Source organism: Musa acuminata, chromosome BXJ2-3 (assembly GCF_036884655.1).
Source record: "Musa acuminata AAA Group cultivar baxijiao chromosome BXJ2-3, Cavendish_Baxijiao_AAA, whole genome shotgun sequence".
NCBI classification, from domain to species: Eukaryota; Viridiplantae; Streptophyta; class Magnoliopsida; order Zingiberales; family Musaceae; genus Musa; species Musa acuminata.
The window spans coordinates 9,295,088-9,311,623 of record NC_088340.1 but is presented as its reverse complement, the minus strand read 5'-3'; the positions used below and the strand labels follow the sequence as shown (position 1 = coordinate 9,311,623).

Below are 16,536 nucleotides of genomic sequence, written 5' to 3'. Positions count from 1 at the left end.
ACGCACAATCTGAGACTTATGTGTGACATTATTTCTCATGATTTATCTCCATTAATTATGATGAACAAGATGTCTTTTGAGGGTTCCTTTGTGGATTTATCTAATGCACAACTAAAATATTTTTTATAAAAAAAATGTTTCAGAATTTTTATAAAAAAATTCTAATTTTTAAAAAATTATTGATGTTTCTTTTCTTTTCTAAAATGCATCTCCTGTATTATTTATGTGTCCAAAATGAATTTTCTTTATTTCTTTGACTAATATATGATTTTTTTTGGAACTTGGATGACAATATCTATTATGTTAAAAAGAATTAGACAATAATTTTTTTTCAAAGAATAAGTAGTGAAAAATATGATTCAAACAACCTTACAATAAATTATCAAAATCTTTGCTAATTAAGTTATTTCTATTATATGATCATATTACAAACATTATGTATATAGTCTGAAATAAATTGAAAACTGTTGTACAGAGAAAGACTAAAAATGAGAAAACTTAGAAAAAGAGTGACTTTGGCATTTGTTTTTATAAATTTATGCTTAGCATATGCATCAACACAACAACTAAAAACTTATATATCATTATGATTAATCTTCGTCGTTAACTAATTCAAACTTCCAGCGGCATTAGTATTCTCTTACATTTATTATGATAAACATAAATATTAAGAACATCTTAGGCATTTTAATATTTCTCAACTCAGAAGAGCTAATGTTGACTGGAGTTTTTCTCAATGAGTGTTAATGGGAGAGATACATGTTAAGATAACAAAATTTACAAGCTCAAATACTGCATTTATAATCTTTGAAAAAATAAATATGCAAAATATTCCTTGAAGGAAAAAGGAAATCAGGGTGCCATTGAGCAGCCACTCATTGCCATTACAGCTATCCGCTTCCTTGCACCAAAATCCTCTTCTTATCAACAAGACAGTGATATATTCCCCTGTCACAAGGTGACAAACTCCTGGGGGTTCATCTGTCTCTCTCTCTCTCTCTCTCTCTCTCTCTCTCTCTCTCTGTGAAGGGAAGAATCCCGCATGACTTGCCCATAAAGTTCCCTTGCCATCCATCTCCTCAGCCATCCTTTCTGATGCTGATACCATGACCCATTACTGCACAAAACAGCTCCAAGAGCTGGTGATCCTTCCCCCAACTGTTGAACAGAGAACATGCAACTCAAGAAGATTGATTCCATTACCCCCTAACCATGAATAATCCACGTCAAGTCATCCTCAGGCTACTTACCAATTCTTGCTGATCCCATCGATTTGCAGAACAGCTCTAGATGTCAATGATCCTTCCACAAGTATTGATAAAGAAGGTGCGGCTCAAGAAGATTCCCTTCTCTTAATCATGCATTACCAATGTTTTCCTCAGGAGCTCATCAAGTGAAGGTATTGTAATGGGAGCAATTGGTGGCAGGAAGTCCTGTAACAAAGATATCATCCAAGTCAACCATCGTCAAGATGACTCTGAACCATGTAAAACTTTGTCCATCTCCTAGAAGTTTATACCCAGCTGCATTCTCGTGACTGATTGACCAGAGTACCCAACCTTCATCAAAATGTATAACTCAACATTGGGATCAAGCTGATATTACCTATACCAGCTGCAAAGACAGATGCCGCAATACAGCATGGATGCTCTCGCTGTGTGGATGTGTTGCATCTCCTATCAAGAACTCATTAACTTGACCATTAACCTCAATCCAGCTGCAGCCTGCTGTTTTGGGCACTTTCCCTCTCATCAAGCGCCTGATCTCAGCAACCCTATCCCACAAATGGGCTCTAGCAAACAGATTAGATAGAATGACATAATTACCAGGATTTACCGGCTCAATCCGAAATAGTTCCTGAGCTGCAACTCTTCCAACATCTATGTTACTATGTATCCTGCATGAATTCAGCAAGGCTCCCCAAACACCTGCATGTGGTTTAATTGACATACGCTTTACCAAGTCATATGCATCTTCAACTAGTCCTGCTCGACCATATAGATCAACCATGCAAGCATAGTGGTCAGCAGATGGCTCAATTGCATAATCTCTGCTCATGCATTCAAAGTATCTATGCCCAATTTCGACGAGTCCAGCATGGCTGCATGCACTTAAGATGCCCAGGAAGGTGATTGTGTCCGGTTGGATCCCTGCATCTAGCATTTCAGAGAAAGACTTTATGGCATCTTCCCCAAGCCCATGACTGGCTAATCCTAGGATAATTATGTTGTATGACACCACATCCTTGATTGGGATCTCAGAGAACACCCGAAAAGCCTCATATACGTTGCCACATTTAGCATACATGTCAACCAATGAATTGAACACATAGCAGTTCATTTCAATACAACTTTTCACCAAGAATCCATGCAGTTGTCTTGCAATTTCTAATGTTCCTAAATGTCCACAAGCAGACATCAATATGGCCATGCTGATATGGTTAGGTTTTACAGTTGCTAAGCACATTTCCTTGAAAAGTTGTATAGCTTCATCCCATTCTCCATTACAGCAGTACCCAGCAACTAGTGCATTCCAGGAACTAATCTCTCTTTCTGGCATCTGATCAAAGAGTTCTCTAGAACTTGGTGTATCTCCACGACTTGCATAGCCAGATATCATAAGATTCCACGAGACCGAATCCCTGTCAGCCATCTCATCAAAAAGGTCTCGTGCAGCTTTCATATTATCAGCCTTAATATAGCTTGTGATCACCGTGTTATACGACACAATGTTATATTCAGGGAAAGTCCCTAACAGTCGTGAAGCTTCTTGGGTCCAACCAAACTTTGTGTACAAGTCCACTAATGTTGCTTGGACATAAATGGAGGAATTAAATCCAAGTTTAGTAGAATGACCATGAATTTGATTGCCTTCTTGTATGGCCTTCATAAATGAGCATGCTCTGAGCACAGAGGACAGTGTAAAATGATTTGGATGAGATCCCTTTTGATGCATCATTCTGTATATTATAATTGCTTCTCTGGTTACCTCTGATTGATAGCTCGAGTAAGATGTGATAATTGCTGTCCAAAGGAAAACATTTGCAGAAGTAATAAGGCTGTCGAATATCATGCGAGCATAACCTCTCTCGCCCAATTTTTTATTGCAAAAGGTTATCAGCTTGACTGCCACATAATTATCACGATTAAACCCATTGAGGAATATTTGAGCATGTACTTGCTGCAGTGATCTCAATGATGTGCATCTTTCAAGGCATTTCAAAGAATTTTCTAGAATTACAGACATTCAGGTGAGTCAATAATCACTTTGATTTGACAGCAACGCATCTCCAAAATCCTATCCAGAATGGCAACGTAGCTCTTAGTAAGCAAACCTAAATTATTCTAGAAAATGGTGATGAGAGTTAAACAACCCAAGAATTTGCAGCACCTACATGTAACAACACAGAAAACATGTCGAACACAGACAAAGTAATTCCAGATAAAATACACCAAACAACCCAGTACTCCAAAACATGCTTGAAAAGATAATACCAGAAGAAACCAGTAAACATGACAACTTTCAGTCAAAAGTTCCTAAGGATTATGATCATGAAATTCAATGAGTAATACAAAAGGAAAATATAATAGACACACATGGAAAACTATAAGAGGCTCCAATTGACAGCCAAATCTTTTAGAGGCAGTTAATATTAAAGAGAACATGCTTTTGTGCAAAAATTTAATAAAAGAAGCATATACTTATGACACCAGTGATCTCATTTTAAACAAACAAGATGCCGGACGAATGCTTGAATATGGTCATATGGAAACCACAGATGTCCTCCTGTGAGTACTAGACCAAAGCATTTCTCTGTAATCAAAGGAACTAAAAACGAGTATCCTAGGAGAAAATGATGTTAGAGAAAATTCTAAATGAAATCCATGCACATACGTGTACTTAGATGCTCCAATAGAAACATACCAAACCACCATTAAATCAACAAAAAGTCTAATAACCGATATCTCTAACCCCAAATATGATCATGAAAAGGGAAGGCTAATAGATTTTAAATCAAAGACAGACCTATATATGCCCATATTCAATTTGACAAATGTCCAGGTCACCCACAAGTTACAAGATACGATATCAAGGAATAAGACACTAAGAAATTTATGGATGGTTACATAGTTTGAAAATGAGTGTAGGAACAATTTTAGAACAATTGATAACTCATTAATGTTAACATCGTCATTTACGTTGAAGATGGACACATGTAATTTGCAAAAGAACATTAGGTGAAACTTAAGGCAGCTAACGTTTGACACATAATCATACACCAATCATGTAATCAAAGGAAAAAATCACTGATCCTTTGACAACTTGTTTTATCTCACTTCTCTGAAAGACATTGTTATCTCCACGGATCCAAAATAATTAAAAGAAAGTTAATTACGTCTCTAGCATTTTCCAATCCTATTTATTTTCGCAGACTGACGTGATTGAAGCCGTAGGAACCTAAATCCTTCAACCCCTCTGCCATCAAAATTCCAGCTTTTAATGACCTCCATGAACAAGCCTATACAATCATTTTATCAGAATCATATCCAACAAAGCAGAAATGTTCTGATGATTTATACTGTACCAATCAATTTTGAATCCCAAAAGAGCTGATAGCACTCGCCACGGATCGTTTATTCGTTATTCCTCAATCAACCAGCATCCGGAGTACACAGAAACTTATTACTATCAGAGTCAAGATTGAACGAGGCCTTACAATATCGATTCGGCAGAAAATTGTCAACTTGATACAGCAAAACACAGCATGTTCGAATGAGAAGATCAAAACGTCGCAAAACTAAATTCAGTCTGAGAAAATAAAAAGCACAGAAAGGTAACAGAGTGGACCAAGAAGAAACCTCTTCAACAGAGGGAGATAAGACTCCGGCTTGAGGTTTCGAAGCGGTGCAAAGGAGATCGTTTGCCCTACACGGAGGAGCGGCCAAGCTCGGGGGAGAGCCGCAGCGGCGTCGCCTTTGCCTCGAGGCCTGACGAGGAACTGTCGGCTTTAATTACCGGGTCTTCGTTCCACTCCGGTTCGGTTCCGAACCGGTCTTAATTAGCCGAAGTTAGGAATGAGAGAGATAGCTAATAGCTTCCGAACCGGTCTTAATTAGCCGAAGTTAGGAATGAGAGAGATAGCTAATAGCTTCCGAACCGGTCTTAGCGAGCCATTGGAATCGAACCAAAACCGCAAAACCCTAAGCGAACGAACCGGACCGTCGCCTCCTCGTGCGTTCCGATTCGTACACAGCTTCAGACGCAGCATGGAACGGCGGCGGCGAAGGCAGGCAGCAGCGACACCGGTATACCATCCACGAAGCAGTCCTCAACAACTACACCACCCGCCCCCTTCCACCACCACCACCGTAGCGTCGGCAAGATTTGTTTTAGTGTAACACCTCAATTTAATCTTACATCCCCGATTTAAATCAGTTTATAAATATTAGATTGATATCTTATTAATTTCAAATTTAATATATTAGATCATATGATTTTAGATTCATAAAATTAATACATCCTTTTATAACATATGGAATCTAATATTTGACACATCCAATTATAACATATGAAATCTAATATCGTAACACACCTGATTTAACAAGTCTACAATAGTAAAGTGGTTAATTTGGATTTAAAGATTTTGCACTAATGATTGAACTTCAATAAAATTAATAAATTAATTATTATTCTGAATCGAATATGATTCGAATAAGAAATAATTATTTATGAATGAAGCAGGAGGTCATCACCTGGATCCAGTGCCGGCCATGCGCCTCCTACTGCCACCGGCAGCAAAAGCCTATCTTCGACGCCCACTCGCTCGTCTACGTACTCCGGCATCTCATGCAGCTCCGCTACTGTTCCGACCTCGACGTCTCCGGTTGCAGCTCGTCCACCTGCCTCTACGGGGGGCAGTACGGCCACAAGTACTACACCATCGGCTTCTTCGCCCAGGACAAGCTCACGCTGACCTCCGCCGACGTAATTCCCAATTTTCCGTTGGGGTGCGGCCAGAGGTACCGCGGATTCTTCGGGAAGCTTGCGGGGCTGCTGGGCCTCGGCCGCGACAGGACGTCGCTGGTCATGCAGGCCGACCGAAAGTGCGGCGGAGTCTTCGCCTACTGCCTGCTGTCGAAATCGAGCTCCGCGGGCTACTTGACGTTCGGCCGCGACGGCTACCCCGCATCTTACTACCTCGACTTGATAGCTGGAACCGTCGGCGGCAGAGTCTTCCACGTCTTACTACATCCACTGTGTTCTCCAAACACGGAACGATCATTGTCTCCGGCATGGTCATCAGCTGGCTGCCTCCGACCTCATACTCCGCGCTCCTGTCGGCCTTCCGGCTGGAGATGTCGAGCTCCAAGACGAACCGCGGGAATCGAACCACAACTCAAAACTCTAAGCAAGCGAACCGGACCGTTCCGCACCGACTTCCTTTTGCATCCCTATGCGTACGCAGCTTCAGAAAGGGCCGAAGATTGCGGTCTCCGCGTCCCCAGCCGGGGATGGCAGCGGCAAATGCAGCAGCGACGGCGGCGGGGGACTGGATGGATCGTCCTGCGGCCACTCCTCGAAGCAGTCCTCAACAACTAGGGTCATCACCACTGCGTCAAGCAGCCCGGCCGTCTTCCAGGATCGTGGCGTCGGTAATATTTTCTTTCCCATCAACCTTCTGTCTGTGCGCCCATCCTTATCCTCCTCCCCTGACGCCTTATCTCTCTCTCAACTAGTGATCCCATCTTGCTCTCCTTCGGTCATCTGCCTCGCCACTAAAGATTTCTTGTTCTTGTTCCCAGGTCTCCTTCAAGAAGCTGAACAAGAGCCACCACGCCGCGGCCTGTGTGAAATTCCCCGCTGTCCGTCCTCCATGCGCCTCTCCGCTTCTTCACTGCCTTAAACAAGACCGACGTCTGCCGCCCTCTGATCGCCATCTCGGCACGTTGGAAAGGACGCCTTTCCGACAGCAGAGCGGGAGATCCCTGCTTCTTGATCGAGATCCTCTCCGGAGGCATCACAGATGGATTTCCAGGTAAAAGACGAAACACATTCTTGGATCATATGTCACTGGTTTCTGCTTTCCAGATTGCTCAAAAAGGAATAATTCTGAATTTTCTTTACCAAATGCTTCAATCTCTATTCTTGATTTCTTGGTTTAATGATTCTTGAAGCCGAAAACTTCTTGGTTTTCTGTTGGTCACCTTATTCCATTTGTTGAGTTCTGTTTCCTCTTTCATGAATCACACCACTTTCTTGCATCTAATCTGTATTTTAAATTTACTCAGTTGTATGCTTGTGATCTTTATATTACATTTATTCTGTTCTTCGTTAATTATCTCCATTGGCTAGAAATGAGAGTAAGAAAGGAAGATCTATATCTGGCTAATCTCGAGTAAAATTCACTATAGCATATAAGATTTTTCTAACTGCACGAAGAAATCTCATTGATCTGCACGAAGATATCTCGTTAACATGTATCAATAGTAATCATGTTAATAAACTTTTATCAAGTTTTGTAATCACGTTCCAATTTATCATGATATCAGAGCTTCTTGCTTAGACCAAGCTCTCTTCTCGCTATCCGACGATAGCAATCGCTCCTCATCGAGTCCTGCCACCGCCCGACGAAGAACCTTAATTGCTTTTGCGGTGCCTCCGTCTTCTACTCCAATCGCTCATCCGCCCCTTACATTCCATCGTCGTTCCTGCAAAAGCATAACTTCTCCTTACTGTGGTCGATTTCTCACTTGAAGATGCCGCTGTTCATAGTGAGCTTGTGAACTTACAATACACTACTGCTTACAGTGCTATCATGCCCTCGTCGCCATGGAACAGAGAAGCGGAAAGGAGGAAGAAACGTCGCCCTGCCTCTCCAGCCACGTCATGCTCTTCGCCCCATCGCACCCTAGCACTCTCCCTCCTTGCGACTCACAGAAGTTGCAGCCGCAACATAGATCTATGACACAAACTACAGTTCTCTCACCGATCTATGATAAGAACTGTAGATCTCTCACAGATCTGTAGTCGTAGCATAAACTTGTCAATTCTTCCTCCACCAATAGATCTCTGCTAAGGTCTGTTGAGATCTACTAGTGCTTCTTCTCATATGGCGATTGCAATATTGCCTAGTTCAAGAGGCAATCGAGACTGATCATCACCAATGCCACCACCTGCCCAAGAAGCGACTCGCTGCTGATTTGCCGTAAGAAATCATAATACTTTTCAACATACAGATCTTATCTCCATCAATGCCACAATTATAATCCCCTTCAAATTATCCAAGATCTTATCTCCATCAATGCCACAATTATAATCCCATTCAAATTATCCAAAGGCGGTAACTAAGCATCTTGGTGTACACAATTTTCTAATCTCCTATTTGGATATAATCTACTAGGTTACGTTGACGACTCTCTCAGTTGTCCACCAGTAATGATCAATATCCCAGGAGAACCCAATCCAATACCAAATCCGACCCACAAACTGTGGTTATGCTAAGATCATCTCATCCTCCATTCGTTGGATCCATCACCCCACTCATATCTTCATGTGATATTATTGTAGAAGCATGGTACAAGTTGTAAATCATCTTAACAAGTCGCTCGCGTACTCGTATACTTAGTCTCCTATCTAGTATAATGAAAATAAAATGAAAACAAAATAAGAGTGAAGTACTATTGTTGATTATCTATAAAATATATAAGTTATTATCGATGACTTGGCTTTGATAGGTCATTTCGTTAGTGACGAAGAAGTAATAGTCCGCACCCACAAGGGCCTAGGAGATAAGTACAAGGAACTAGCAGCAACAATTCAAGCACGTGACTTACCGATGTCATTCGAAGAACTCTATGACAAGTTGACTAACTATGAGACATATTTGAAGCGTGATGATAGGTTGCCAGAACCAATCATCACAACTCAAGTCAATCAAAAATCCAAGAGGAAAAGCAATTGGTATAACAAGAACATCAACAAAGGTTTGGCCAAGATGCCTCTTGAACCTATGGGTGCCAAACAAACCTCCCCTCATCCACATTATTAACATTTCAATCACAACTTTAATAACTATCAATGTGGCAACTTTAATAATCATCGGCCGTGGCGTCCTGACCATATAAACCAACAAAAAGTCGTTTGACAACTGTGTGATAAAGTTGGACACTCCACAAAAGTTTATCGATCTCGACCCAAAGTTCCTACTTCATCAAATTGGCCTCAAGCGAATCTCATGACTACTCCGACTATTAGTCATCATAAATGGATTATGGACTCTGGCACCTCTCATCATATCACATTTTATCTATAGAATTTATCCATCCATAATAACTATGGCGGAATGGAAGACATCATCATCAGTGACGATAAATTAATCTTTATTACTCATACTAGTTCCAGAATGTTTAATTCACACATTATAACTTTTACACTCGATGATGTTCTATGTGCATATCACATTAAAAGAAACCTAATTTTTGTTTCTCAATTTTGCAAATAAAATAATATCTCAATTGAATTTTTTCCTAACTCTTTTCTTCTTAAGGATTTGAGCATGGGGGCATCCTTGATCCGATGCTAGAATAAATATAACATTTATGAATAGTTGTTAGCTCCACAAATAACAGTCCAATGTTTACTTTTTGAGTTGTAGCTCCAATTGATATGTGACAACGTTGTCTTGGTCATCTCTCATCCTCTATCCAACATAAATTATTTTTTCGTTATTCTCTTTCTACTTTTAAAACAAATAGCATTACAATTCATTGTGATGCTTGTCTTAGCACTAAAAGTTATAAACTATTTTTTAGAACATCATTTATATTTTACTCTAAATCATTTGAAATTATTTATACCGATGTTTGGGGCCCTGCCCCAACCACTTATTTTGACAAGTTTAGATTTTATCATTTTCGTAGACTATTTTGCTAAGTATACATGGTTATATCCTCTCCATCATAAATCTAAAGTTTCAATAATCTTTACCGACCTTAGAAAGTTGGTCGAAAACTTATTTCAATATATAATTAAAACAATTTACTATGATGACGAAGGTGAATATCAAGCCCTCGTATCCTACCTTTCAGCTAGTGGTATAAACACCTCAAGTCACCCACACATACTCCTCAACTAATTGGCTATACCGAATGCAAACATCGTCATATAGTTGAAACTGGTCTTACACTTCTACATCAAGCCTCTATGCCATCAATCTTTTGGTCGGTAATCTTTCAAACTACAGTCTATCTTATTAATCGTATGCTCACTCTAGTCATACAATATCAGTCACCATTTGAAAAAATTATTTCACAAACTTCTAAGAAACTCAAAAGTATTTGGTTATCTATGTTATCCATGGCTACATCCCTTTGTCTCTCATAAGATAACACCAAGATCTAAACCTTGTATTTTCCTATGATACTCTTAAACATAATATTTTCTGATGCTATGATCCTCGAATTCAAAATTTTTTTATATCACATCACATTATTTTTGTGGAGTCTACCTTTCTTTTTTAAAATCATGAGTCCCCTGCCATGCGAGCCACTCCAATAAACATACATCACTAGAGTATACCTCTGATCCCGTCAAATAAGCCTCCCACAACACCATTCAGTCCTTCCCCTTAGGATCTACACTCTATTGTTACTCCAGTTTAGTAGCTCCTCACTCCCTCCATTATTTCTCCACTCTCTTCTTTACAAGTTCGCCCTATTTGATGAAGCAATGTCCTCAAAAACACAACCATTATCTTTACCTTCTTCTAGACTCAATAACACTGAAGTACCTCAACCTGACCAGGCCTGTGTCACTAACTCCCCTCCACTTATACCTATAACATAACTTAACAATCCCACAACCCATGGACATCCAATAACAACATGCTCCAAAAGTAATATTTTCAAACCACATCACCTCCTTGACCTTCATGCTACCACAAAATCTCCTCTTAAGTTCATTAAACCCACCACAATCACTCAAGCCCAAAAATTTTCACATGGCGTAAAGCCATGTGTGAAGAATATGATCCCCTCCTCCATAACTCTATATGGACCCTTGTACCCTTTCATTGCACATAAAATATCATCGGGTATAAGTGGGTCTTTCGAATTAAGCGTAACTCAGATGGATCCGTTACTAGATATAAAGCACGTTTAGTGGCCAAAGGGACATTTAGTCAATGACCTGGTGTTGACTTCACAAAGACATTTAGTCCCGTTGTTAAACCCACAACTATCCGACTTATCCTGAATTTGACCATCACAAAAGGTTAACACTTACGATAATTGGATGTTAATAATGCTTTATTACAAAGGACTCTAACTAAAGACGTCTTTATGCAACAACCTTATGGCTTCATCCATCCTCAGTATCCAAGATATATTTGTAAACTACACAAAGCTATTTATGGACTTCGTCAAGCTCCAAGAGTATGATACACCGAACTTAGCTCATTTTTGACATCAACTAGCTTCATCAACTCCAAGTCTAATACCTCATTATTTTTACGACAACAAAATGGAGGCACTATATATCTTTTGGTGTATGTTGATGACATTATTGTCATGGGCAATAATCTTATGGAGATCAAGACATTCCTCCAGCAATTAGTAAATCGATTCTCCTTCAAAGATCTAGGAACCTTGAGCTACTTTTTGGGAGTGGAAGCAACATATACATCGTCAAAACTCTTCCTATTGCAAAGAAAGTATTTATTATTAAAAACGAACATGCATAATACAAAAATGTTGCAACTCCTCCTCTACTAGTGAATCACTCAAATTATATGATGAAAGCTCTACTACGAACTATACTCTATATTGACAAGTACTTGGCTCCTTACAGTACTTAGCTTTCACTCGTCCAGATATCTCATTTGCAATTAATAAATTATCACAAGTCATGTATCATCCATCTACTATGCATTGGTCTGTAGTCAAATGAATCTTACGATATCTTAAAGAGACCCTCAATTATAAACTTTTTTCTTCACAAACACTCTCAACTTCATCTTCATGTATTTGTTGATACTGATTGGGTAGGAAACTTTGATAATAGAACATCTATGTTGGGGTATATTATCTTTAATGGAGCTAATCCAATTAGTTGGAGTTCTAAGAAGCAAAAGACAATCGGATAGTCTATAACTAAAGTTGAACACCATGATATTGCTACCGCTATTGCAGAACTTAATTGGGTCATGAATTTACTTAAGGAACTTGATATCAACTCTACTCTTACTCTTACAATATATTATGATAATGTCAGAGCCACCTACCTATGCGCTAATCTAGTGTTTCACTAACGCATGAAACATATTGTCATCGACTTCTACTTTGTGCGAGATCAAGTGGTCAAACATCAACTACGTGTTTCTCACATACATACCACTGATCAACTAGTAAACTCACTCACAAAGTTTCTCGCCCGTAAACTATTTTAATTACATCGGTCCAAGATTGACATCCTTGATAGGAGCTCAATCTTAAGGGGGCATGATAACATATAAGATTTTCCCAACTACATGAGGAAATATCACTGATCTATTAAGGAAAATCTTCTCTTCTAACTTATAAAAATAGTGATCATGTCAATAAACTTTCATTAATCACGTTTTAATTTATCACTTAGGTTCTTAGGAACGAGAGGCTCCGATCTTATGTGAAAATAACATCGAATATATCATAAAGTAATCATAGAATTCATGTATAATAAGATAATTCTTAATTAACTCCGGTGAAATGGATAAATTTTGATAAACCATTCGGCCAAGCAAAAGCTTGTGAATAATAACAAACTGCATGATGATAATGAGTGGAGAAAACAAAGAAATGTTTTAGTCTGTCATAGTACACGAACAGCTTCCTTCCATGCTTTCTTGAATCCTGATATATATTCCTCGTAATATTCCAGAAGATTACATTAAATCAAATTCCATTTTGGAGTATTGAGACCCCTTCCACATAGGACTACTGTCAAAACATGTCAATTTTATTATAAGATAAGCTTATGATATTATCTGGTATGTTATACAAGTTTGTGGAGAAGGAAAGTTCTACAAGGTGAATGTAAAGAAAATAAGGTGTGGCTCAATGGAAGATTTTATAGCTTTGGGATAAAGAATCATTGTAGGATGGGCAGTGCATATATTATATTTTCAAATTAATGGTAGAGGTTATTTGCAAGAATTTGATGAGTTAATTACAGTAGTAAGCTGTGATATCATGTCATAGTTTATGAAAAAAGGATTTTTTTTTTTTATGGGGTTCCCTTATTAAATTGAAAATAAGGGATGAAAATATTAGGTTATATTAAATAAGATAATAAACTAGAATTAGTAATTGAGCAATTTCCCAAAAACAAAATCTTCCTTTTTGCTTTTTTTTCCCAAAAGGTGTCGACTGTTTTTGTTTTTCCAAGATGATGTTCCAAATAATGCCCAAAATACCCACACACTACACCCACCCAATTGTATTGTTCTGGTTATGAAGACACCCTATGGATCAGAGCATTAGTCAAAGTGGATGGATCAGACATAGTGTTTTTAAGTAGGCTATACAATGATTTTATCGTTGTGGCTAAAACATTGTAATAAACTAATTTTTTATCCTCATTTGGGTGATTATTTTTAAACTATCATAAATACATATTTGAATCCAAGTATAGTATATCAAATTGTTTAGTGTCTTTTTTATTTCATTTGGCTCACTTATAGTATTTTCCAATAGCATTACAATATTTTTGTTAAATTGAAAACAAATTAAGTCATATTGTTTCTTTAGTTGTCATTGCTTGTAGACCATTTTGATACCAACTTTTTAGGCTTGTAATTGGTCCCATTTCTGTGACATTCCTAAATATCTGAATACGATATATTAAATGGTTTCTATTGTGTTTTGATTTCATTTGATTTGTATTGTTTTTCAATAGCATTATAGTGCTTTTGTTGAGGTGCTGAAAACATCATAAATCGATTGAAAGATATTGTATATGACATCATATTGTCTCTTTGGTTTTGGTTGCTTGTAGATCATTATAATATCAAATTTTTAGACTTATAGTTGGTTTGGATAAGATTAGAAATCCATTTGAGTCATATATATCAAGTAGGCTTTACAATATTTTTTTATCCCTATGGATTGGTGGTCCATAGTCTCTGATTATCAAGCATAGTATAATTGGATATAGTATAGAGATATTTTGGGTATTATTTGAAATATGGGGCATCAATTAAAAAAATAAAAATATTAGTAACTTTTGAGAAAAAAAAAGATAAAACGAGAAGCTTTTTAAAGGGAAATCACCCTTAGTTTTTATATCCATAATTGTATTTCGAAATAGGGGGCTTTAGAATTGTATTTCGTGTGATAACTTGTATGGTATTAGAGATGAGAAAATGATAAAAGGCTTGAGTAGGAAATAATTATTCATGAATGAGATTGAAAATAATTACTCATGATTACTCATGTCATAGAACACGATGACTTGTAGTCATCATTGGATTGGGTCTCACGAGCTAGGATGTAAGTAAGTGGCGGAGATTATTCCGACATAGGCCTATATCAAAAAGTGAGAGAAGATTTGAATGGATTTATAAGGGCTTAGATAAGTCTTCTATCATTAACTTAGACTTAGTTTTGAATGAGATCAAGCTTAAAAAGTTAATGGGATCCAATGGTCGGATCATGATTAATGGTATCAGAGTCGACCTAGTATTAATATTAGTGATGGGCTATACATGGATGGGTCAGAAGGCATGTTATGATGTGTTTCATGCCATTACCAAGTTAGGTCTCAGGTCAAGTATTTCTGGGTCATTAGGTCGGACTTGGTTAAAGCTCAAAAGTTAATGAGTTAACTAACTTATTAAATAAAAAATAAAAGTTCTTGCATAGTAATAACATGTTAACAAAAATAAAAACTAATTTTGGATACCCATAATAATAATCATTCAATTATGGAAAAAAGATGGTTAATCATGAACTATCTATCAAACAAGTTATAAGATGAATAACCTAAGATTAATGAGGGCAAAAAATGATCCATCAGTCTTCTTGTAATTTTGTTTTCGCTCGCGACTCGGAGCCAAGGGAGGGGTTTCCCACCTATGTAACCTGATAATCAAGATTGAATTCAATCTACCCCTTGGATTAATATATATATATATATATATATATATATATATATATATATATATAATTTATTTATATATATATATAGTCGGGTCAAGGCTTGATTTTTGATATCTTGTTCAGGAATCATACTTCCGAATCCAATTGATATATATATATAATTCATATGATGTATTTAGGTAGTTTGGCATTGTCAAGGTTCATTTGACCCTAGGAATGATGGTCAAAGTTGGCTCTTGCATTTACAAGTATAGCTTATCAAGTCTAACTAATATCATAACATATCATGAATGGATTTATAAGGGCTTAGATAAGTCTTCTATCATTAACTTGGACGAGATCAAGCTTAACAAGTTAATGGGTCAATCATCTAATGGTCGGATCATGATTAATGGTATCAGAGTCAACCTAGTATTAAGATTAGTGATGGGTTATACATGGATGGGGCAGAAGGCATATTATGATATGTTTCATGTCATTACCAAGTTAGGTCTCAGGTCATTAAATTAGGTCAAGTATTTTTGGGTCATTAGGTCGGACTTGGTTAAAGCTCAATAAGTTAATAAGTTAATTAACTCAGTCATGTTGCGACAAATAAAAAATAGCATGTTAATAAGAGTTATTGCTTAGTAATAACATGTTAACAAAAATAAAAATTAATTTTGGATACCCATAATAACGATCATTCAATTGTGGAAAAAAAGATGATTAATCATGAACTATCTATCAAACTAGTTATAAGGTGAATAACCTAAGATTAATGAGAGCAAAAAATGATCCATCGTCTTCTTGTAATTCTTGTTTTCCCTCGAGACTCGGAGCCAAGGGAGGGGTTTCCTATGTAACATGATAATTAATCAAGATTGAATTTTATTTTTATATATATATATATATATATATATATATATATATATATATATATATTCTCGGATCAAGGCTTTATTTTTGATATCTTGTTCAGGAATCATACTTTCGAATCCAATTGCAGGTTTAACTTTTTGATGGAGTATTCCTCCTACATGGTGATTAACATCTATATATATGATAATTCATATGATGTATTTAGGTTGGCTGGCATTGTCAAGGTTCATTTGACCCTAGGAATGATGGTCAAAGTTGGCTCCAGCATTTCCAAGTGTAGCTTATCAAGTCTAACTAATATCATGCCATGCCATGCCAGCACTAGTTTCCTGCCTCCTAACTTCACTATGGAATCTAGAAATATATTAAAATAATTCGCAACCTACTGGTTGGATAAAGGTGGAATGACTTCAACTTAAAAAGGAGAGCAGAGATTTGATGATAGCTCACACAAGTGGGCGGAGAAAGAGTCCAAATCCATCTTCGCCGTATCCAGCAAGCCAGAAGAAGCCTCCCTTAGGTGGCGTACGTACACAGCCAA

At 37.5% G+C, this 16,536-nt stretch overlaps 1 protein-coding gene across 2 annotated transcripts; it reads right to left on the bottom strand.

Annotated features, from left to right (window-relative positions):
• Positions 1-768: 768 nt before the first annotated feature.
• LOC135607277 (pentatricopeptide repeat-containing protein At5g66520-like) lies at positions 769-5,293 on the bottom strand. Of its 2 annotated transcripts, none has more exons than XM_065098967.1 (2): positions 4,860-5,293; positions 769-3,390 (listed from the first exon to the last, which is right to left on the bottom strand). In XM_065098967.1, exon 2 carries the CDS (start codon positions 3,244-3,246, stop codon positions 1,606-1,608), a length of 1,641 nt encoding a protein of 546 aa, XP_064955039.1. In that variant the 5' UTR covers positions 3,247-3,390; positions 4,860-5,293; the 3' UTR covers positions 769-1,605. The 2 variants fall into 2 exon arrangements, with proteins under 2 accessions (XP_064955039.1, XP_064955038.1); XM_065098966.1 differs by having other exon boundaries at positions 769-3,297; positions 4,860-5,285.
• Positions 5,294-16,536: the final 11,243 nt, after the last annotated feature.

Coding starts and splice junctions, on each gene's coding strand:
- LOC135607277 (XM_065098967.1), bottom strand. CDS start 3,246: ATGTCTGTAATTCTAGAAAATTCTTTGAAATGCCTTGAAAGATGCACA.